The sequence below is a fragment of the Misgurnus anguillicaudatus genome, chromosome 19 (genome assembly GCF_027580225.2).
Source record: "Misgurnus anguillicaudatus chromosome 19, ASM2758022v2, whole genome shotgun sequence".
NCBI lineage: Eukaryota > Metazoa > Chordata > Actinopteri > Cypriniformes > Cobitidae > Misgurnus > Misgurnus anguillicaudatus.
The window spans coordinates 36154469-36177547 of record NC_073355.2 but is presented as its reverse complement, the minus strand read 5'-3'; the positions used below and the strand labels follow the sequence as shown (position 1 = coordinate 36177547).

The 23079-nt window shown below is 36.3% G+C and overlaps 3 protein-coding genes across 8 annotated transcripts in view; 2 read left to right on the top strand and 1 right to left on the bottom strand.

Moving 5' to 3' along the window:
- Positions 1–322: 322 nt before the first annotated feature.
- On the top strand, positions 323–3781 carry spc24 (SPC24 component of NDC80 kinetochore complex). The gene is made up of 5 exons (XM_073857577.1): positions 323–477; positions 1065–1484; positions 1678–1782; positions 3379–3455; positions 3540–3781. The coding sequence occupies exons 2-5, from the start codon at positions 1084–1086 to the stop codon at positions 3644–3646; spliced, it is 690 nt and encodes a 229-aa protein (XP_073713678.1). The 5' UTR covers positions 323–477; positions 1065–1083; the 3' UTR covers positions 3647–3781.
- Positions 3782–7668: 3887 nt separating this feature from the next.
- On the bottom strand, positions 7669–11717 carry s1pr5a (sphingosine-1-phosphate receptor 5a). The gene is made up of 2 exons (XM_055194697.2): positions 11579–11717; positions 7669–10725 (listed from the first exon to the last, which is right to left on the bottom strand). The coding sequence occupies exon 2, from the start codon at positions 10497–10499 to the stop codon at positions 9303–9305; it is 1197 nt and encodes a 398-aa protein (XP_055050672.2). The 5' UTR covers positions 10500–10725; positions 11579–11717; the 3' UTR covers positions 7669–9302.
- Positions 10893–23079, top strand: part of foxd7 (forkhead box D7) — an 87108-nt gene continuing 74921 nt past the window's right edge. For 3 of the 6 annotated variants that reach the window (XR_012359328.1, XR_012359330.1, XR_012359329.1), the window contains exon 1: positions 12401–12540. Coding sequence is in view for 2 of the 6 variants with exons in the window: in XM_055194700.2 (XP_055050675.2) it covers positions 12418–12540 (123 nt within the window). In the remaining 4 variants the exon portion in view is untranslated. Of the gene's footprint in view, positions 11106–11595; positions 11735–12365; positions 12541–23079 lie in introns of those variants that run through there. The other 3 variants (XM_055194700.2, XM_073857575.1, XM_055194701.2) reach the window with 3 other exon arrangements.

Below are 23079 nucleotides of genomic sequence, written 5' to 3'. Positions count from 1 at the left end.
GAAAACTGGTCAAATTTGAGTCCAGACCATCTTTTTTGATATACAAGGAACACAACATAAAGCAATCTATGAATGTTGATTGACAGAGATGTTTTATTTTAATATAATACTGGGCATACAACAAAAACATATTTAGCATATGTGGAGCTTTGTTTTAATTATACTTAATACATTTTAATTGAATAGTTTGCTGAAAACATTTGATTTTAGAAAGAATTCTAGCAGCAGGGAAAACGAGCCAGCTGTGGGCGGGGTCTCTACACAAATCTGACAAGCGCCAGTGGGGTATCTCGCATCATTGCCTGATCGTAAATTTAGAATCGATTTAAACCAACAGTAAATGGTCTAGGTAGAAAACGGCACAATGCGTTTATATAACGTATTATATTAAGATTGATTCTTCCGGATTGGGCGCAGTTTGGGAAAGCGCGCCAAACAACAGTCAGTTTGAAATCGGAAGGACAGCGAATGTGTTGGGTGAGATTGTTTACACTGAAATATAGTAATAATGTAGAATATTATAGTTTACATATATATTTCAGTGAAATATATGTAATCTACAATGTGATGAATATTTGTCATTCAGTATGTTTTAAAGCGTAATGTTAGTTCGCTAATCTAAACTGTTCGTTTGTAAACAACATCTGCCGTAGAGTAACATTAATGAAATGTTAGTTATATGCTCGTAACTTATATTAACAATCTTCGATTAGTACTAGATTTCGTTAACGTTTTACAATGGATTATATTAAGATGTTGATTTTTAATACAATAAAACAGTAAGATCATGTCAAATATTGATGTCAATGATGCTATTAATCTCATTAGATTCGACTACTTGGCCTTGATTTCACAGACGGTGTCACATAATAGTCTACTTGGCTTTTTAGATGTCATAAAAGGATCTTTTTCTTAAAAAACGACAAATAAACGACATACAGGTTTTATCAACAGTGATAGATCATATTTTTTAAGAGTCCCTCAACTAAAACCACGTGACCCATTTCATTTCTGCCATTCTATTATCAGCTCTTAAGAATCACTGTGATTTTTTTCTTTTGCAGAAATAACTTAATCGCAGTCATGTCACAGAATGATGTCTTTTATGACGATGACTTGGAAAAATCAGGGGAAGCATTGATTGAGTTTATAAAGAGCAGTAAAGCAGAGAGTGTGCTGCGAGGAGCACGAGAGAAGCTGCAGGAGTTCTTTGACCATCACATCAAGACCAAGAAGACCACAACTGACATCTTAAATGGTATTATTTCATTTTTTTCTTCCAAATATTGGACCATATTTTTGCAACATTATAGATTTTACAAACATTTCTGTTTAAATGATCTTGTGCATGCGGAGGAGGTGGTCGGCCAGAAGCTGGTAGATTTAGAAGGACAGAAGTCCCAGATGATGCAAGAGATTGAGGAGATCGAACATGACCTGCAGCGAAACCTCTCCAGAAGTCAGATCCTGGACTCAGAGCTGGAGTATCCTTTAGTACTGTCAATTCTGCAAACTACTGGCCATTAACATAATACGTAGATGCCAGCTTACCAAGATGCTTTACAGAACAAATCAAGCGCTGTGTAACAAACTATCATGGTGTTGTAAATTGCTCTCGCTTTATTTCTTATAGTGTTTGGTTGTTCTCTGTGTTGTTTCCCTTGACTCACACGGCAGGTTTTTACAGAAAGAGCTGGAAAGACTTCGAGATGCTGAGCAGGAGATTCAGACACTGCAGCAGGAAGTGGATCAGGACACAACTGAAGTCATTCCCTCAGCCATGTAAGCATCTAGGCTGCGTCCGAAACCGCATACTGTATAGTAGGTACTGAATAAGATGAAGTACCTACTTACTTGCCGTTAAAACAGTAGGTACTGTATAGTATGAATCCTGGTAGTATGAATGAGATTCGGACGTACTACATCCGCCATGTTGCTACATCACGTGACATACGTCGTCATCACGTCATGTTATTTCAGCGCGAAAACAGCCGCATGCCTCTTCTTCTTCGTTGGACAACTCCTCTCCTGGGCCATCATGGGATAGTGAAGTGTCCATCGTATGCACACTGCAAAATCTAACCGGAAGTAGTAGGTCATCCGGGTACTTTTCGCATACTGTTTTTTGAATATTATGTAGTCGGACATACTAATCGCCTCGCCTACTGCGTTTCGCGTACTATATAGTATGAAGTAGGCGGTTTCGGACGCAGCACTAGTTTAGATTTATCTTGTGAATGTGTGGGTCAGTTTAGATTAAGTCTAGGCCTTAGTTTAATTAGGAAATATAACTCGTTTTAACAAACATGCCTTACTAAAAACATTACAGGCTTGCTTTTGAGCCAAAACAAAAGGAACTTGTGTATTTTAAGATATATAAGTGCAAGTTGCTTTCAGTTTGGACAGCTCTTACATTTGTTTTAGTCTAGGAATAGTCTAATCCCTGTCTGGGAAACCGCCCCTTAATTAGTTTTTACAAACATACCTTTAAAAAAAACAATACTGGTGTGCATCTTGTTAGAAAACAATGGCCCTGATATATATTAAGTATGTAACTGTTGTTCCCTGAGAAGGGAACGAGACGCTGCGTCTCCCTTGTCATGCTTCCTGCGTCCCTGTAACGCCATCTTCGGCAATATTTCAGATAGCGATATACTTCTGCACCCTGTCTTTGTCGTTAAGCTTTACCATTGGTTGAATTTGATATACACATTCAGACGCACTTACCACTTGAGGCGTCCTCAAAGCGTCACTGCAGTGACGCAGCGTGAGTTCCCTCTAAAAGGAACTGTAACAATTTATCTTAAAAAGGAAACACAATGAAACCTTGCTCTCACATTTAGTCTTTGAATTTGAGGGTATTGGACCTGGAAAGTCCTTGAAAGGTCCTTGAATTTGAAGTTAGCCAAGGTGTGGGAACCCTGAAGGATGCTTAAACATGCTTTTTTGTCTGCGACTAAGAAAAACCCTTTTGGTAAACCGCCCCCTATATGTAATTGGGGTAAAAGACTTTAGAGATCTGGGCCCAGTTTCAGAGACAAGACTTAGATTAAGTCAGGACTAGACCTTAGGACATTTTAAGACTCAGGAAAAAAATATTAGTTTGCATCTTGAGACAAAACAATAACACAAATATATTTTATGTCAGGGCATGCTGTTCCGTTAAACTGTTTTGTGAATTCTGGTTTATGTTTTAGGTCAGCGTTGGGTTTAGGATCATGTCACTCACTACATTAATGTCTAGGTGATTCACATACAAATCAGTGGTTAACCAATAGCTAATAATGAATAGTAAACATTACTGTGTATTCTTTTGGAAGTGAAATGTTAGTTTTTATTTTTGTTTCACTAAAATGTCTGCTGTACATACGATTTTAGATATGTTGCCCAACTGTACTGTAAAGTTACCAAGATAAAGCTTGAGGTCGACACAGAGCCACATATACTGCGAGGAGGTAATCACATTTACATGATTATGATAAACTGACTAGCTTTATATTCTAAGATTATCAATATGACATCTCTTTATCTCCCAACAGTTCACTATGGCGGAGATGTGGCTGTACCCATCAACATAGATACATCCACCCGTTCACCCTGCGAGGTTAGCGATGAACTATGGAGCCTGGTTAATACAGAGTGGTAGACCTGGCACACACTAAAAAATCGCCATTGATATTTAAATGTTACTCAGTTTGTTAATTTTATGTGTTTATATATGTTTTATAGATATTTGTAAGTCTTTTCATAAATTTGACTCCGTTGCTATTTGAGTCCCACACCACAAGATGTCACTATACCTTTATTTAAAGCACCATCCAGAAGAGCATTTTTGATTTGGAGTGCCTGTTGAATTTTTTAAAAGGAATAAATGTTATTTTAAAAAATTTTAATTGTTTGTTGCAGTTATTACTGTAGAGCAGAGATTTCCAAACTTTTAATTTGGTCACCCACTTAAATGGGTATAATCTAACTTTTTTTCTTCTTTTTACAATTGAAAAGTTTTAATTTTCATTTTATTCATAAAATGTAAGTTTATTTGCAATACCAAAACTTAACTTCTAATATAACAGATCAATGTCATTGTCATTGCTAGTTATTAATTGGATTAAACTTTTTTTGTATGTCATTTACGACTCACCTTATCCCAGTGTGTAACCCAGATCCCCACCAACCCTGCTGTAGAGCCTTGGTGAAAATGCATGAAATAAATGATCGATTTATCCAGCGATTTAATTCAATTTTATTTATATAGCGCTTTTCACAATTGTTAACCCTTGTGGGTTGTTCCCATTCACTAACCTTTCGGGTTGTTCATGGACAAAAAAGGCCATAGAATTTAACGGCTGTAAAAATGTACATTTTTTTTTCTAATTTTTTTGTCATAAATCTGTTAATCAACCTCAGTACTGATCAAACATACCAAATGTTTACAAAATGTCCATGATTTTAACTCTTTAATTGCCAAGTTCATAAGTGGCGTCACTGATTTTGGGGGAAAAAACACAAATTGAATGATTTTCAATATAAAATGTGATTGTGGACTGGATTTTTTTACCCTTTTCACGGTCTTGGGCATGCCAAAGATTGGTAAAAACATTGGCTTTGGTGCATTTTTAGTTTTTGTGCAGCATCAGTTTTTATTCTTTTACACCCTCATTTACTATTTTTGCCCCATTGACTTCCATTATAACAACATTTTTTGATTGCAAAGCCATGACATCATATAATCATCCATTTTTGATTGTTGGTGGTTTTTCCTTTTGCTAAGAGATAAAATTTGTCATTTTTACTGTTGATCACCATGTGGCACCATTAACCCTTTAGTAGGCCTGTGCAAAAACAGAGCTTAATTTCTGGCTTGTAAATTGAGTTATATGAAGTATAACAGCATATTAGAGAGAGAGAGTGTGTGTGTGTGCGTACGTGCGTGTGTTTGAAAAAAATCTTCTCTGCATCAGATTTATGAACATTTATTATGAACCAAAATGCAAAAACAACTTCAAATAAATTGAACAATGAAGCAAGAGGATGGATGGAGAGCTAAACAATCAAACTAACTTTTAGTGTGTGCGTGTGTGCACGTGTGCGTGTTTAGTCTTTCCAGCAGGACTTGCAACATATTTCTTGGTGCTCTCTGCAAGTGTGTCCACCACAACGGATGCAAGTGCTGACTGTTCTTTTTTTTGTTCTGTACACCACTTTCATGTTCCCCTCTTCATTCCTGAGCTGCTGTTGCCTGCTGTCTGTGGATTTGTGTTTAGAGGGACAGCTACAGGCTGAATCTCTCTCACCAGTGCAGTAGCAACAGGTGAACCAGGGAGGTGATCCTCAATACTAACCCTACACACACACACACATATGCTGTTATACTCCATATAACTCAATGTACAGGCCAGAAACTAAGCTATGTTTTTTGCACAGGCCTACTAAAGGGTTAATGGTGCAGTAAACAGTAAAAATGACAAATTTTACCTCTTAGCAAAAGGAAAAACACCAACAATATAGAATGCATGATAATACGGTGCCATGGCTCTGCAATCAAAAAATGTTGTTATAATGGAAGTCAATGGGGCAAAAAAGCCACGAACAACTAATTAGTGAGAAAAAAATAAAAACTGATGCTGCACAAAAACTAAAAATGCATCAAAGCCAACGTTTTTACCAATCTTTTACAAGCCCAAGACTGTGAAAAAATCCAGTCCACAATCACTTTTTATATTGAAAATCAGTTCCATCAAAATCAGTGACACCACTTATGAGCTTGGCAATTAAAGTGTTAAAATCATGGATTTTTTTTTAAAGCATTTGGTAGGTTTGATCAGTACTGAGGGCGATTAGCAGATTTATAAAAAAAATATTCATCTGATACATTTTTACAGCCGTTTAATTTAGTGGCTTTTTTTGTCCACGAACAACCTGAAAGGGTAGTAAATTTGCCCACGGTATATTGTTGAGTTTTTGAAAAAATTCAAAGCATTTTCTCAAAATATGTGTAAATATAAGATTTGTCACCGAAAATCATTACATTTGCTGAAACTCAGAGAAAGTTGTGGCCAAATTAAGACATAAAAATGGCCAAAAATGTCCTCAACAACCCACAAGGGTTAATTGTTGCAAAGCAGCTTTACATGAGTAAATATGGGGGAGAACACAGAAAATCAATAGATAATATAAGAAGTAGAATATTGCGGCTAAGGATAAACCGTACAAGCGAGCGTAGTAATAATGTAACGTATACAGTAAAGTGCTTAAGTTAAGCCAAAGTTGGCTGAAAGATGGTATTCTTCAGCTCGTACACTCTCAGAATTAAATGTACAAATGCTGTCACTAAGGCGTACCTTTTCAAAAAGAAAAAGAGTGCATATTAGTACCTTACAGGTACATGTGTGTACCTAAATGGTACATAGACTGTAAAAAAAGCAGCATGAAGTTAAAACAACTTGGTTTTGGAAGTCAATTCAACCTAATATTTTAAGCTTTGGCTTGTGAAAAGTTGACATAACTTATAAAATCAAGTTTAAATTGTTTAACTTATATTTTTGTTACTTTAACTTAAAAAATTATGTTGAATCGACAAAAATTTTGCCTTTTCTTTTTACAGTGTATTGGTACCTTTTTAAAGGGTATCATTCTAGTGTCATCTATTGTACCTAAGAGTATACAAATGACAAATTTTCATTAAATAGGACATGTTGTGCATGTAAACATTTTAATTTTAAAAAATCCCATACAATTTCGACAAATGCATAAATACACTTTTTATCTAAAATAATTTGTTGCAGATATTACTGTATAGCCTTGATAGAAACACATGATGCTAAAAAAAATGTATTGTCTATTAATTCAGAGAGAGTATTACTGAGCTGTTATAAAGTACTGCAATTGACAAATTTCCGTGGTTAAAAAGGACCTGTCGTGCAAGTAAAATATTGTTTAGATGACAAATTTAGCAACAAAGCACGTGAATGACCAGAACGTTTTTGTTTCGCTCTTGGTATGAGTGGAACATTTGTTTTCAATTCGTTTTTTGTTTCATTTTTTTGGTCCTATTGCACCTCTATTTTACATTTTGAAAATAATTTGAATGACTTTTTTAACTAATTGACTCAGTGCCCAGTCAGGTCTGTAATCTAACGCACTAATGTAAACCCAAAGTCACAAGCCTGTTAAAATATATTGTTATTTATGAGGATAATGTAAAATTAATTATATTAAAGTCTATGTTAATTTTTGCATTAAAAGTAAAATAGTTTAAACAATAAATACTTTCAAAAGGAAAGATATAACACTCCAAAAAGGTCACTTCTTAGTGCGGAGTATTAATTAAATACAGCAAGACAGAGCTTATAGTTTTTGTCTGCATGTGTTTTACTTCACAATATTTGGAATTTAAATAATATGTAATTTATATCAATGAATGTGTATATGCACAAATGTGACCCATTCTGTGACATCCTGGCTAAATCTAATTCCAAAATTAGGAGCATTAAAGTTTGATTTCACTTTAATTTCAATCTTTTACATTACCTTAGTCAAAATTAACCTCGTAAGACCCGAGCTTTGGTTTGTCTTCTGATTTCTTCCAGCTATTTTGGGGTTAGTAAGAACCAATAAATATAATAACCAAATATTTTTCTTTGAACATGAAGCAGTGTTATTGTCCACGTTTGTGTGTAAAAGGTTCCCGTTACACGGAATTAAGTATTATGGTGCAAACAAAAGTGATGTCCACGTACAGTATGTCTTAGGATGTTAAAAATATCAAGGTTATATTTTCACAGATACAGATGCAAATGACACAAAATGACTTAAGTTGCGTCTTTACAGACTGGGTCACACATTTTTAAAGCCTCCTCAGTGTGCCGTGTTGGTGTGAGCGCTTGAGTGTTTGCTTGTCTCTGTAAATGAGTCAGCCCATAGCCTTGTTTCTGAGGTGCAAAGACAAGCTCTTTCACTTTTGATAAACATCCGGACTGGCACGAGCTTTTGGCCTTTTTTGTAGGGTTTTTTGCAACGACCGTGCAGTGAAAACATTGGACGTGTGGCTCACGTCTTGTGAAAAGACAAAACCGCATCGATTATATAGCTTAATCCTGGTTAACATGTGGTGTGGGTGTGATTGAAGCTATTGGAAATCAGCTCAGCTCACTCTGTTAGCTTCTAATTGTTATCATTTTGCACTCGAACCACAAATTGTCCGAAATTTTCCATTGCATTTCTTGACTAAAATGTTTCTGTTTACATACATATACACCTTTATCTATGTTTGGTTGTGTATATGTGTCTTTCTTCAATGAAAAATGTGGGATATTTTTAGTAGTATTTTTGAGGCACATCATTTTTTACGCAAGAGATTTAGGAACACTTTGCTTTTAATTATCATTAATGCACATATAAAAGATTTTTGTACAAGGCTCATAATTTAAGATCAACAAAATATATAAAAACAAGTACTAATGCATTTTTTAAAATACAAACACACCCTATAACAGTGCTATTTTTATCACTGCAGACTGCTAAATAATAACAATTATACAATTGCATACAAAACTTTGTAACAATATTTATAAAATATACACTATTTATATAGCTTGTGTCAGTTGAAACAGTTTACTGAAGGTAAAGCTAAAAAACAAGCATAGTATACTTGAAATTACTAGTTACGTAGAGCTGTAAACTCTAGCTTGTATTTTTGTAACTTTTTTAACATTTCAGTTTGCGTGCGTATATACTAATGCGTTTGTGAAGGAATCAACCCAACGTTTTCTTTGCAGCTTTAAACCACAAAGCCTTTGAACATTTCAGCCATTATATAATGGTTGTTGTTTTGCAAAATCATGAAAAAAGTCCAACTCATAAGAGTCCTTTTTAAAGCATCTTTACAACATATCTGGCAACCACCCTGTACTACAGACAGACTCAGTTTAGCTGTAAAACCGGTTGTAACTGTGTGCCGTTTGAAATCCTATTTTTAAAATGAGAATTTAGCCGTTGTTTTGCTAGTCTGACCCTCAGACGATCTGTTTTAAACACTGGTGTTTATCACAGTAAGGAAAATCCATTCGTCTGGTCTACCGCAATCTCTGGCAGTCTCTTGGTTTAGTTAAATGCATGTGTGTGAAGCCAAGTCTTCGCAGTTGCAAACACAACATTTGCGACCGGCTCAAAGCTGCAGAGAAATGTTTTTTAATCTCTCTTCGTCTCAAATTTGTTTCCTTTTCAGTTCATAAATATTCACTAGGACAAACTGAGTCGGGAAATGTTGGACGGCGTCCATTTGAGCCCTGGTTGTTACTTTCTCATGTTCCAGTCTTTAATACCCTTGGGTAGATGGCTTTTATAGTGGACGGTGAAAAGTTCCCAGAGGAGACCGTCGTCTCCAGGCCTTCGAGCCTGTGTGAGGGCAGCTCGGCCCTACTTGTGCTACAGTCCAGGAAAGGCATGCCAAACTTCTTCACCTGTCCATCTTTCGTCAGCAGACAGTAGCTGCAAACCAGCCTCAATATGGCCCTTCGCATGTCTTTGCTAGTTAGGGTGTAAATGATGGGATTTAGAAGAGAGTTGATCATGGCGATGCCCAGGAAGTAATCCGCCTTAAACAGCACCTGGCAGCTTTGAGCGGGACAGCAGAAGTCCAACAGAAGCAGCACAAAGAGAGGCAGCCAGCAAGCGATGAAGACACCAAGAACGATGGTGACGGTCTTCAACAGAGCCAAATACTTCTGGGACTTCCTCGCCAGACCTTTCCGCTGAGGACCACAGCCCAACCGTTGGGTGTTGGACTTGACTATGCGGAAAATGCGTACGTAGAGCACCACGATGGACAGAAGGATCAATGTGAACAGGGTGACGCAGAAGAGGATGAAGCTCTTGGCGTAAAGAGGCAGGACGGTGGAACACGAGTCCAGGTTTCCCATGCAGTTCCAACCCATGATTGGAAGAATGCCCAGAAGCACTGACAAGACCCAGCTTGCGCAGATCAAACCGAACATCCGTCCACGCTTGGCACCTTGGTAGGGCTTCATTCGCACCATCGTCACATGGCGCTCGATGGCGATGGCGAGGAGGCTTATGACAGAAGCTGAGAGAGTTATAAAAACACCACCTTCCCTGAGAAACCACAGGACTGGAGTCATTTTGAGAGTGTTTGCCCCCGAAGTCACAATGTTTACCATGTAGGTAAAGCCCGCCAGCATGTCAGAGAGCGTCAAGTTGCCCAACAAGTAGTACATGGGCATGTGAAATTTTTTATTTTTCCAGATTGCCACCAGAACAACAGCATTTTCAACCACTATAAGCAAACAAATGATGAGAAACGTGATGGCTTCGGGTTTAAGTCCATCGCGATACTTGTTCTCTTTCAGCTTTCCGGTGAAGTTGTAATGATTCATGATGACAGCGTTGTTCTGATATTCCCGAAACATTCTGAGCAGGTAGCCCGGCGACGGAGGCAACGACGGAGCGACCGCAGCACTTGCCGAATACGAAGCTTCCATTATTCCAGAAATATATTTTTTTCTTTAAAAACTAGTTTTGTTTTGGATCCCAGTTAGATGTGCTATCCATCCTGTTGCCATGTTCCTCCAGATGAGGTGATATTTAATATAATACTGATATATCCTGATGATGTTGCTGGTTTGTCTGTGATGAGAAATTGACTTCTTTTTTTGCTCGATGCTCAAATCACAGCTTTGCTATGTCCTGAAAGGCCAGCAGAGGGAACTAGAAAATAATGTCAAATAGTTTATAGTGAGTAAAAGTTTTAACAAATAAAACAAATGCATAGAAAATGTCGTTGTTTAGCATTAAAGAAAATAAGTAGAAAAAACAATTATTTGCTCGTTGATATTTTTAAAAAGTTTAAAAGTTTTGAAGAATAAATACATTTAAAAAACAAGATACCTGCAGTATGGTATTTTTATTATTGTATTTTTTACTATAAAAATCGTTAAAAAAAGTAGTATGATGTTTTTTTTAAGCAAAATTATTTTGAAAAATATACAAACATTTAGGGGATGCAGATTTTTACAATGCATATTTTTTGAGACTTTTAATTTTTTTTCATTGAGTAAACAAGCAAGGTCGGTTTTATATACGTTTAGGTAAATTCAGTATGATTATATTATTTGTCGTTTAAATAATTAATAATACATTTAAACAAGGTTTGGCGATAAAGAAAAACGTTTCGATAGAAAGTGAGAGTTTTAGTATTAGTCAGTAAAGGGAAAATCCTACGGTCAGATCCCACACATTTTCAACGTAATTATTTCGTTTGTTAATGTAAACCGTATTCGTATGACGTACTAAACATACTAGGTACACAAATTCGTACCGGCGGATTATAAAATAGAACCGTCTCGCTATTTATCGTTTGAGACTTTCGTTCAACTCTAGGATTTATTAAAACACAAAACAGTCGAGATGAACTTTTAAGCTACAAATCCCCCGTCAGCGACAATAAAAAAAACACAAAATCGCAAGAATTTAAAAGTTTAGTCAGATTCAGGACGTTTACTCGAATAGACGTGCTGATCTATACATCGCGTTAAACGTCTGTAACTGTAAATGAACTTACCTGTAAAGTCGGATGAAGTAAAATGAGAAATTCCTGTCGTGTATCTTCTCCAGAGCCTCCAGATACAACAGACAGACTGATTTGACTCTGAACCTTGGATCTTGAATGAAGTGGGCTGGTCTTGGCATTCTTCACGGCTGCTGAGGCAGCACTGAGGTAAATTGCTTTTGCTTTCTTAATGGTATTGTTAATAAAACATTATACACACAAACACGCATATATACTTACATTATATGTGTTTATACATGTACATTATATGCATATGCTACAATGCATACAATAACAAAGCATACATTTGATTGTATAGTTATCATTAGAATATATATATACTAAGGTGAAGGTAGCCCAAAAACATTTTCAGTCAAACGTTTATTTTTTATAGTCTGTACCTGTTTTTTTATCGAACCATACAGCCTGACAAAAAACATTTTATTTTTAAAAGTGTTTATTAACTAATTTCTTTGAGTACTAATATCTTAATTATTCATTCTAATGTATCTATATAGAAATTTGCATGTTCTGTTGATCAAATAGCCCCTATTTAATCTTTTTCAAATGAATGATTTCTATTCATCATTCAAACTCATGACTCATGATTGTAATACAGGATGTTTTCATCCTACAGTTTTCCTACAGCATGCAAACTGGCACACAAACACGCCGGTTGACTAAATAAAAGCTAATTATGCCACACAAGTATGTTGGGCACAGCTGGATTCGGAATGACATTGGAATTACATAAGGTGGAGGAGAGCGTTACTAAGCCGGATTTTGCTTTCTTAAACAGGAAACTTTGTCATTGTACCTCGAGGGGAGTGGGATTTCCTTGAGAAACACCTATGAGGTCATACTTGGGCCGTGCCGGACAAAGAACTCTCCCCAGAGGAACACGCTGTCCGAACAAGCACAACCACTACTTGACATTGTCCTCAAAACATATAAAGCTCGAAGAACATTGGAAGGTGGGTTTTGAAGTTATTTATTCTTTTTAGAAAGAAAGCACTTTTTGCTGGTTTTGAGACCTGCATGGTGTCTCCACAAGACATTTGCGAGAAGTCAGCTGGGTTCACCTGTTCAGAGGGCCACCGGGGGGTGGGAGAAACTTTCATTGCTCTGCACATTCTCCAGGGTGGCCGATATAGAGTTACTTTATCAATGCTGTCAGTGTCTTGCCCCCAGGCCTCCCTACTGGCTTTATCAGATGAGCTCCACCTCCTCACGGGAAGCCCCAGCCAGCAGACAGACCCATCACTCCTGCTGTGTCTGGGTGTCTTGGGCTCAGCATGTTAGCTACATTTACATACAAAGGCCTGATAATCGGGTACTCTGCTTTGCAGCTCCCCGCAGAGGCTGTTGGCTCACCCCGATTCTTGGCTCCTGTTTCAGACGCTGTATGTCTGCGGTGTCCTCCCTTCTGATTTGCTGTACTGATATGAAGGTTCACGAGTAGTTATAAGATCTTGTGTGAGATTTATTTGAACCAAAAAGTCCCGCTTATGAGTGCTACTATATTTCATAAACCTGAAGTAGGTTATACGTATAACAACATATTCAGGATTTGAGAAGAAGCACTTTTTTTATGAGTGTATTGGTATAAGTTAAGTTTAACTGTACTGTATGTTAAAGGGACATTCCACTTTTTTTTTTAAATATGCTAATTATTCCCCTAGAGTTAAACATTTGATTTTTACCGTTTTGGAATCCATTCAGCTGACCTCCGGGTGAGGCGCTAGCACTTTTAGCATAGCTTAGCACAATCCATTGAATCTGATTAGACCATTAGCATCTCGCTAAAAAATAACCAAAGAGTTTAGATATTTTTCCTATTTAAAACTTGACTCTTCTGTAGTTACATTGTGTACTAAGACCGACGAAAAATTTAAAGTTGCGATTTTCTAGGCATATATGGTTAGGACTATACTTTCATTCTGACGTAATAATCAAGGACTTAATATGGCTGCAGCAGGCGTAGTGATATTACGCACTGCCCAAAAATAGTCCCCTGATATTGAAAGAAACCAAGGGGACTATTTTCGTGTAGTTCGTAGCTTTTCATTTTTCGTCGATCTTAGTACACGATGTAACTACAGAATAGTCAAGTTTTAAATAGGAAAAATATCTAATCTCTTTGGTTATTTTTTAAGCGAGATGCTAATGGATAATCAGATTCAATGGATTGTGCTAAGCTATGCTAAAAGTGCTAGCGCCAGACCCGGATATCAGCTGAATGGATTCCAAAACAGTAAGAATCAAATGTTTAACTTTAGGGGAGCTGGAAAATTTGTATATTTAAAAAAAGTGAAATGTCCCTTTAAGTTAGTAAACTACACCAGATTTTAGCTTCAGATTAGAAACACTAAATGTATATGTAACCTTTGTTTGGGTTTTCTTTGTCTTTATTTATCACCCCTACATTGTCATGGACTTCAATGGCCCATTCAATTCTTTAGTGTTGCGATGGCTCTCAACTCTTATTCAATTATCTGAATCAAATCATCCATCAGTTAAGCGTTAAATACACAAGTTTTAACCCAAATGAGTGATAAACAGCACTAGGACACCACAAGCTTTTGGTAGATCAATACATTTTATGTCTCTGTATTCACATTATTTGAATACACAAACATTAAACGGCAAACACTGGCTTGTAATTCATTTAAGTGCTCTCATTTGTGGTTGGGAGCGATGGAAAGAAATTTTCTTAATTGAATTTTGGTTAAAGGGCGGTGTGGGAAAATACTGTTAAATTTGAGCTGTTAAATAAACTGCAGTGTTTGTTTCACAAAGGCTCTCATTGGCCACTGGAATTATTGGGCGTGTGACAAACCAGATATTAAATGGCTGTTTAACAAATACATAGTTTCTTGTTTTTGGGAAAAATACAGATGTTATTCCAGCCGTGTTAACTCTGTTATCGATGTTTGATCGTTCTACTTTTTTTTAAATACTGTAAATCTTAAAATAGGTGATGATGTGTTTCCTGGTTGAGTGTACTGACGTCTTAAGAGGCATTATAGTTTTGTTGTCCTTGGCTTGGTGGAAAGGCTGGACCTGTGAGGTCATGGGACTTCCTGTGCTCCTTGAGGGGGTGGGATCTGACCCTTCCCAACTGTCTAAACCGTTCTCAAACAGAAACATAAAGAAACCTGCTCTATTTGTACTTGCATGTGAGTTTAACACACACAGTTCTAGCCGCCCAAATCCTTGCTGAACAACATGATGGCATGAGTTGAGACGGAGGTTAAAATTATAAATGAATATTGTCTTAATATTGATGCTGCAGAAGAATGGCACATGATTATAAATCTTCTCCCATTCCTTGTAAGTCTTCTCTTATTTTTCAGACTATGCTGTGAGTCTGTCTCTAATATAAAGTGACTCAAGCATGTTGTGTTCAGTAAACAGCCTTTGGGCAGCGTGCCGGTTAAACACAGCCAGCCTATCACAGCCACAACAGACTTTGAATGATGAGCCCTTTGTTATTCCAGTTCGCCCCAAAACCCAAACTCAATAACCGTCGTCTGACGGTGTTTCAGTTTGTATCATAAACAGCGCTTGAATATATTGCTTTTGTGTTTTTTTATTGTTTGGAGCTTTTCAGAGTTAAGCCGTCGTCTCCTTGATTGAATAAACTTTCTATTGAATCCGTCTTTGTGTAGACGTGTAACAACTTGAGTTCTGGCTGCAAGAAGTTTAATCTACAAAATTTGGAAACAAACATTGCCAAATCAGAATTTCCATTTTATGTAAAGAGAAAGTAAGAGACAAATGTGCGTTTCGTGGCAATCAATGTTATTGCGGTCTGCAGGGATTTTGGATACAAATAAACACAGGAAGAAGCTGCCGTTTGGGACCGTTTTGATTATACTTACAGTAAACTGCTATAGATGTTATAGTACTTATAGCTGATTATATATTTGTAGCTACATTTGATGTCCAAAGTCAGTATTTTTCTACTTTTTCAAGTGCATAATTTTTATTATTTTAATAAATTGGTACTCATTTTCATGGATCACAAGATGTTACAGGCCATAACAATATAATATTTTCTGTAAAAAGTCTTATATAGTTGAAAGTCGTGATTTCTTGTGTCTGAATTAGTCAGTGTCAACTCTGTTACTGTCAAGCTCTGTTACCAAGATAGAGTAACAGTGTTGACAGTATGTAACAGAATTAACAGTCATACACAGAGATACACACTCTCTCTCTTTCTTTCTCTCTCTCTCTCTCTCTCTCTCACACACACACACACACACACACACACACACACACACACACACACACACACACACACACACACACTGTCAACACTGTTACTCTACCTCTGACTAATTTTCAGCTATATTACAGAAAATATGTTGTTATGGCCTGCAACATCTTGTGATTCATGACAATGAGTACCTAATTATTGAAATAATATAAAAAAGTATTCTTTTTAAAAAAGAAAAAATAATGGGTCTCATTCACTTAGCATGTGTACGCACAAATGTGTTCGTAAAATGTGCGTACAGACTTAAAAATCACTAACTAAAAATACTAAACGTACTAAAATTGATTTTAAATGTATGCAAAAACGTAAGAACAACTTACATAAGACCACACGTGCACAATAATCATGAGCAAGGAAATAGCCTTATAATATATATTCGTGTTATATATTTTATATATATTTTCCTTGTTCATGATTATTGCGTACTTGTGGTCTAAGTTGTTCTTACATTTTTGCGTACATTTAAAATAAATTTTAGTTTGAAAGTTTTTGTTGAATCCTCAAAACGTCCGGTACGCACAATTTACGAACAAATTTGTGCGTACGCATGCTTAGTGAATGACACCCAATGTCTTTGGACACCAAAATATAGACAAAACACTTCATTTCCAACATGAAAGGAGTAGTCCACTTTAAAGACGAGGCCCATTGACTTACAATAGTGTTTTTTTCTTACTATGAAAAGTCATCTTTAAAGTGGACTACTCCTTGAACCCTTGGGAGCTACACTGTAACAGCATAAGACGTCTTCTTGGATTATATGATGTTCTTACGATTACACTTTATTTGTTATGTATTATAAGTCTTTGCTTTTGATGACATTACGTCAGCCAAATGGAGTCACCATCCTATCTTTCCTTCCACCTTTCTGCTTTATTCTCTATCTAACACATTTTCTGATAAGCTGTGGAAGTCATCTGAGATAAAGGGTCATTTCTTTCACATCCTGTCTGTCTGTATACAGTACATATACAACTGTGCTCTTTCCATGTATTATGTTTAAAATCTCTTCACTTTGCTGATATTACAGATATCAGATAAGACCCCGATGCAGTGGTGTATGACAATGTGCAGTCATGTAGTTTCCATCAAAACCACTACAGTCCTGGGGATCTGAAACGGGGGTGATATGAAAGGCTGTTTGTTGCATGTAGTCATTGTGGGGAGGAAGGGAAATTTTGCTTTCCCACATTCAAAGAAGGGGGATTGAGATGGTTGTGACTCACGAGAAAGCCATGTAGGAAGCTTGTAAATGCCTTTGAATGATCTTGCTAGCCATTGAGGTAAACGTAAACGTCATATACTTTACTATATTTCTGTGTAAAAGGTGTGAAGATTTGAGCACATTATGGAAGAAGGCATCCATTGAACTATGGGAAAAATCAATTGAGATGTTCTTTTAAGATTTAAACCGCTTCCCCTCCAGAAAAATGCTTGGACTTCTCGTGTTGTTCTCACATGGTCCGCTCACATTTCTTTGAGTAATTTCCTCATAATCAGATCCAGACTAGAGTTTTGGCCGTTGAGGCCGTCTCAAGACCAAAAATATTTGCGTCTAATTCATTGAGACAACTGGAGGGTCTGGCGTAGTAGAGATCAGATATAAACACGTTCTTGAGAGGAATGCCGTAAGCATATACACATCATGATCTAGAGTTTATTTTAACAGAGACACAAGAACCAAAACCATTTCTCAAGTGATGTAAAAATGTTGCACATGCATTAACCCTGTGAGAATGTGAATTTATCACTTCATTAAGGGTTGTGTATGTAGTAGGTTAAGATCATTTGTATCTGGATTTCCTGTTTTGTTTTAAAAGATGGCAGTTCAAATATGAAAGCTATGAATTCGAATCAGAATTTGCATGTGGGTAAGTTGTGGTTATTTCAAAGCGCCCTTTTTAGGATAAGTGCAAAAATCAGATAAGCGCCTATAAACGTTACATCCTTATTTTTAAACAGTCCAAACTATTAACACTGGCTGTAACTGTTACATGTTTGATCGAGAGAAAACAAGCAAATGTAAACTTAGTTGCTCCATTGTCTCTGGTTGCTTTGAGATGTCAAGATAGTTAATAAAGATGCATTCCTGTCAAAGGAAGGGTAACGTTGCATGACCAGCTTTGAACAATTACGAAAGATAGTTTAATGATTGACACTGTACTTCTTCAAAGGATTGTAGGGTAAAGCTGAGACGAATGTAATTGTTACATTTATTTGGTTTCATTAAAGAATTGTTGCAAGATTGAGAGCTCTATAAGCTTGACACTCATTAGCAACACGCTAAACGTTAGCAGGGTTTCCCAAACTGGGTTTGCGAAACCCCTGGTGGTTCGCATGTGAATTGCAGGGAGATTATGAGTTGATAAAAATGCATCAACTACAAATAAACCATAAAATGTAAATGTGCACCTATTTCATTGCTAAAAACAAGGTTATTTTGTGTATTTGGTATCATACAATGTATTCGCGTGGTTTATGGTAAAAAAAAAACACATTACTTTACACATACGGTACATTTTTGTAGCTCCAGATTTCACTCTCTTAAAGCAACAGTAAAGAGTTTTTTTTTACCTTAAAATAACGTTTCCAAAAAAGTTTCAGTCGTTCATCCACTCGAAACAGGTTGCAGCCCTCTATTGGCCAAAACTGCACTAAAGAAGTTTCCAACTGTCATGTCGCGGTCCTGTAGTTTGAGTGAAAATTACAAAAACTTGTTTACGGCAGACCTACAGACCAATCAGAGCCAGGTTTGCTGCAGTAGGCTAAATTATTAACGACAGTGGTAATGGACAATTCCCTTTCCAACCTGTAGGGGGATACTTTTTATCGTTAACATGTACTAATACACACTTGCACACCAAAGGAAATGTAAAAATGTGAATCGGACAATAGGTGCTCTTTAAAAAAATCTAAATAAAACACTTAATAACAAAAAATATTTTATTATATGTTTAATCTGCATGTCATCATGTGACCATTACACAACAATTTGTTAGAAAACTGAGAGCTCATACGTTTTTTTCAATAAAAGAAAATTACAAGATGATGGTCCAATGGCGGGCAATAATAACTATGTAAAATACTACTAATAAAAGTTTTAAAACGGATGAAGTTAAATATGCAAATGAGCGATTAAATGATTGAAATATTTGTTTTAAATCTCAGGGGGTATTTCGAGTAAATAATTTAGATCAAAGGGGTTTGGCTGACAAAAAAGTTTGAATACCTCTGCCCTAGAATAACCATTTTGGCTATTTAGACTTTTAACATTCTTCTATGGCATTGCTGTGAAAACCCCTTTTGTCACTTTATTTAGGAAACGCATTTAGTTTTATTAACTGGATTCTACATCTGGTGCACTTTCAAGCAAATAAAACTTTGTTTGATTTAAGTCACCAACCGCAAGAGCCAATAACCCAACAATAGCGCACAGTCTTCGCCTGAACAAGTTCATATTTTTGCAAATGTTCCGACTGTAAGTTTGGGAGGTGCATGATCGTGTAATCCGACTTTGACCGGCTGCTTACCATATTCCTGCAACAATTTTTCCAGCATCCCTACCTCACCTTTAAAATTGGGTGGATAGGGGAATTACAGCTTGACTTTGCCAACTTTTTTCACTGTTAAAGATTATATGGATTTGATAAAAATTATATAAACACTCTCTTGATGTCCTATTTGAACTATGGACCACTGCTTTGTCCAGTCCCACCCCAGCAACAGGATGTAAAATCACTTTTTCTTTGGTACTATGTTGTTATTGGCTGACTCAAGTGCGCCTCTGGAAATCATTAAAGCTGATGTAGTCTGAAGTGAACTGTTCATTAAACCAAGAAAAAAAATCAATTCAGTCCACATGTTTGAGATACAGCCATAAGGATCTGGTTTTATTCTCATTGGTGCCCATCAACTAGGTGATTAGATGCTTGATTGAGACAAAAGTGAGTTCCACACATTCCTAGGTCAACAGCCAATCAAATTTCAGGGCTAGGATTGGTATGCGGTTTCAGATCCATTGGCATACATAGCCCACAGAAAATACACAATTTAATTACACACTAAATTAACCAACTAACAATGTAAAATTATAACATAAATATTACTTCTAGAACATTGCGGTTTCGTTTTCGTTCATTGACGAAGATGTATATATGAAGGTAAAATTTCGTCATTTATTAAGGCCAGATGTGCTTTTCCATGACTTGTGTTGAAATTGTGTTTATGTTTGTATGGAGGCACTGTACTCTCCATTGGCAGAGCGAACCGGGATGCTGATGTCATTCACAATATGCGTTTTTGTCAAACATGCTTTAAGATGGAATATAAACACATTCCACTATAGGATACAATTTTCCACAATAAAAAATTAAAGCATAGCACAGGAGACAAACACTGACGCCATCATAGAGGAAACGCGAGGAAAGGCTATTTTTCGTTTCCTGTTTATGCTGTAGTAAAGGACATTGGGGCTAGTTGTCACAAGGCTATATCTACAAATCAAAAGTTTGTAACGGTACATATTATATGCATAATGAATGTTTAACTGTTTAAAGTGTGCTAAATAGGCTAATTGTGAGCATGTTGTCCTAAAAGTTAACATGTGTTACATGAACAGTTTATTTTTCTAGGGAAATTTCATTGGAAAGACTTTGTTGTTGTGGACATGATTTTAAGGTATGTTAAGTTCAGTAGAATAGAGAATATGCATATTTAGCCTCTGGGGGCACATGCCACATTTATCATTTATTTCTAACCATTAAGTGTGTTTTCAAGCTCTTATGTCTCTAGCTGATCTGGACTGTGTCAAGTTCATTGACCAATAGGCAGATTCATATATGGCCACAAGTTTTATATATGAACATAAATAAAAGACATTATAACCATATCATTCATGTCATCAAACATATCATCTCTAGATCAACCTCAATATTGGCACTGTGCCCTCCATTACACAACCACTACTATAATATGTCTATTAAAACAAGATGTGTTGTCAGATAATACGCAAGTTAAATTTAATTTCAGTAATTTAAACCTTTCCTAAAGATGTTGACTGTGTCTGAAAATGTGTACCGTGACATTATGTACTGAATTAGATGCTTTATCATTAAAACAGACATATTACATCTGCCATGGTTTCATTGTCCTGTGACCTATTTGTCCTTTGACATAATCACAACAACTGCGATTATTATTTACTCAGGTGTTGTTAAACAAGTACGAACTATGAGTTATACATTTCTTGGTATCTACATCATTTAGGGGAGAACCAGGGCGAAAGTAACGCAGGATGAAAGTAACAAAGCGATTTTCTCAGAGCCCTGACTGTATTTGCATTCGAACTATGACACCATCTTTAGCACGCAACCCTTGACAGAGCTGACAAATATTGCATTATTTTATCACCGTTTTGCACGTCTATGTCCGGAAAGCTGTTTTCAACCATGATAAGTAAATTCCTTAAGCTTTCTATTTTTTGCTTATAACGCGTTGTGTTTCTCGTTTTACGTGTTAAAGTACTGATCAATATACAGGTTATTTAGTGCGCTAACACAGTGGTTCCCAACCCTTTTCCTTGGGGCCCCCTCATGCACATATTTAACAATCCGAGACCCCCCATATATATATGAAGAGTTTCGTTGCAAAACGAGATAACTTCATTTTTAACATTTTTGTCAAAACATGTTTATTATTATGTTATCATGTTATTATTTTGTTTTATGGTGCTACTTAGCTGTATTTTTTAAGTTATGAAGGTTTAAATTAAAACAAACCAACTGCAGTTGAATTGATATTAATTGGACTGCACAACCAAAAAAACGAGATTTCTGAAAAATTAAAAAAACGGAGTTATCTCGTTTTGCAACGAAACTCTTTCTATAAATATTAATGCTATGCACATAAACACCCATACACTATATATAGTAACAAAATTTAGTTTTAAGTATTTAATGACATTTTATTACATGAATACAGAGGAAATGTTCCTTTCAACTTCAAATGTTTCCTTTTAGCCTAATATTTTCATTTTTACACAACTAGTAAAACGCAGTTGTTTATCTTTTTTCGGGATTTTGTGTATGAACATAGAATACTGAATGTTTCCTTTTGATTTTGCCGTTACGATGACAACAAGCACATGATTGAACAAGTGATGTGTGCGCGCAAAATTTAAATGATTATTTGATATAAGAGATATTTTTTGACTATCTTGGCATTGTAAGCATATGATTTTTGAAAAACTTAAAAAAATATATTTAAGCAATAAGGTACGAGAGGCTGTGCTGTATCGTGAATAAGTAACGGCTGAAGGGCGTTGTTAGGCACGACGCGAAGCGGAGTGCCTGCAACCCCTTCGGCCTTTGCTTGTTCACGATACAGCACTTGCCTCGAGTGCCTTATTGCTTTTATAAAACGGTTACCACACAATGTTAAAGTAAAAAAAAATTAGTGCAACTTTCATGAAGTTAAATCAATAAAAGCATTCCTTCCGCTAGAAAAAATAGTCCCTGACTGCGAACAACAACATGAAAGCTCAAATAAAAACAAGAAACTGCTCTCAGACTTTGTCTCATTATATGTTTATGTGTTGCTAAGGGTGTTGCTAAGGGCGCAGTGATATTAAATAGAACCGTTGGGTGAAGCGGTCATAGCAGTGCTTTATTGTGAATAAAGCACACCTATTGACCAATCAGAATCAAGGATTGGAACTAACCGTTTTATAAATTTTTATATAAAACTATAAGTGCAACATTTTATGCATCTTTATTCACCTCAAAGCATATCTGCCCCCGCGCCCCCCTGTGAACTTGGACCCTAGGTTGGGAACCACTGCTCTAACACATGAAGTTTGACTTCTCAGAGTTTTTCAAAATAAAAGTAAATCGGGTATAAATTCGGGACGAAAGTAACACTTGTTAGTTTTGTCCCACTGCTAGTACTGTTGCATTATGTTGAAAGTGCAACATGATCTCATGGCAAGTCGTGTTGTAGTCACAAAAACAATTATTAATTTATTTGTGTCCATGGCACTCAATTCAGCTTTTTTGCGCCTTCAGCACAATTTTCTATAAATTATTTTTCGAGTCCGTGGCACAACTTTCTTTTTCATGTCATTTTATGTATTGTTTTCTCTTTTGATTTTCCCTATTTTTAAATCATTGTTGCTTGAAGTTGGGGTTAGATTTGGGGTTTGGGTTAGGATGCACTTTTATGTATTGGTTTCTAA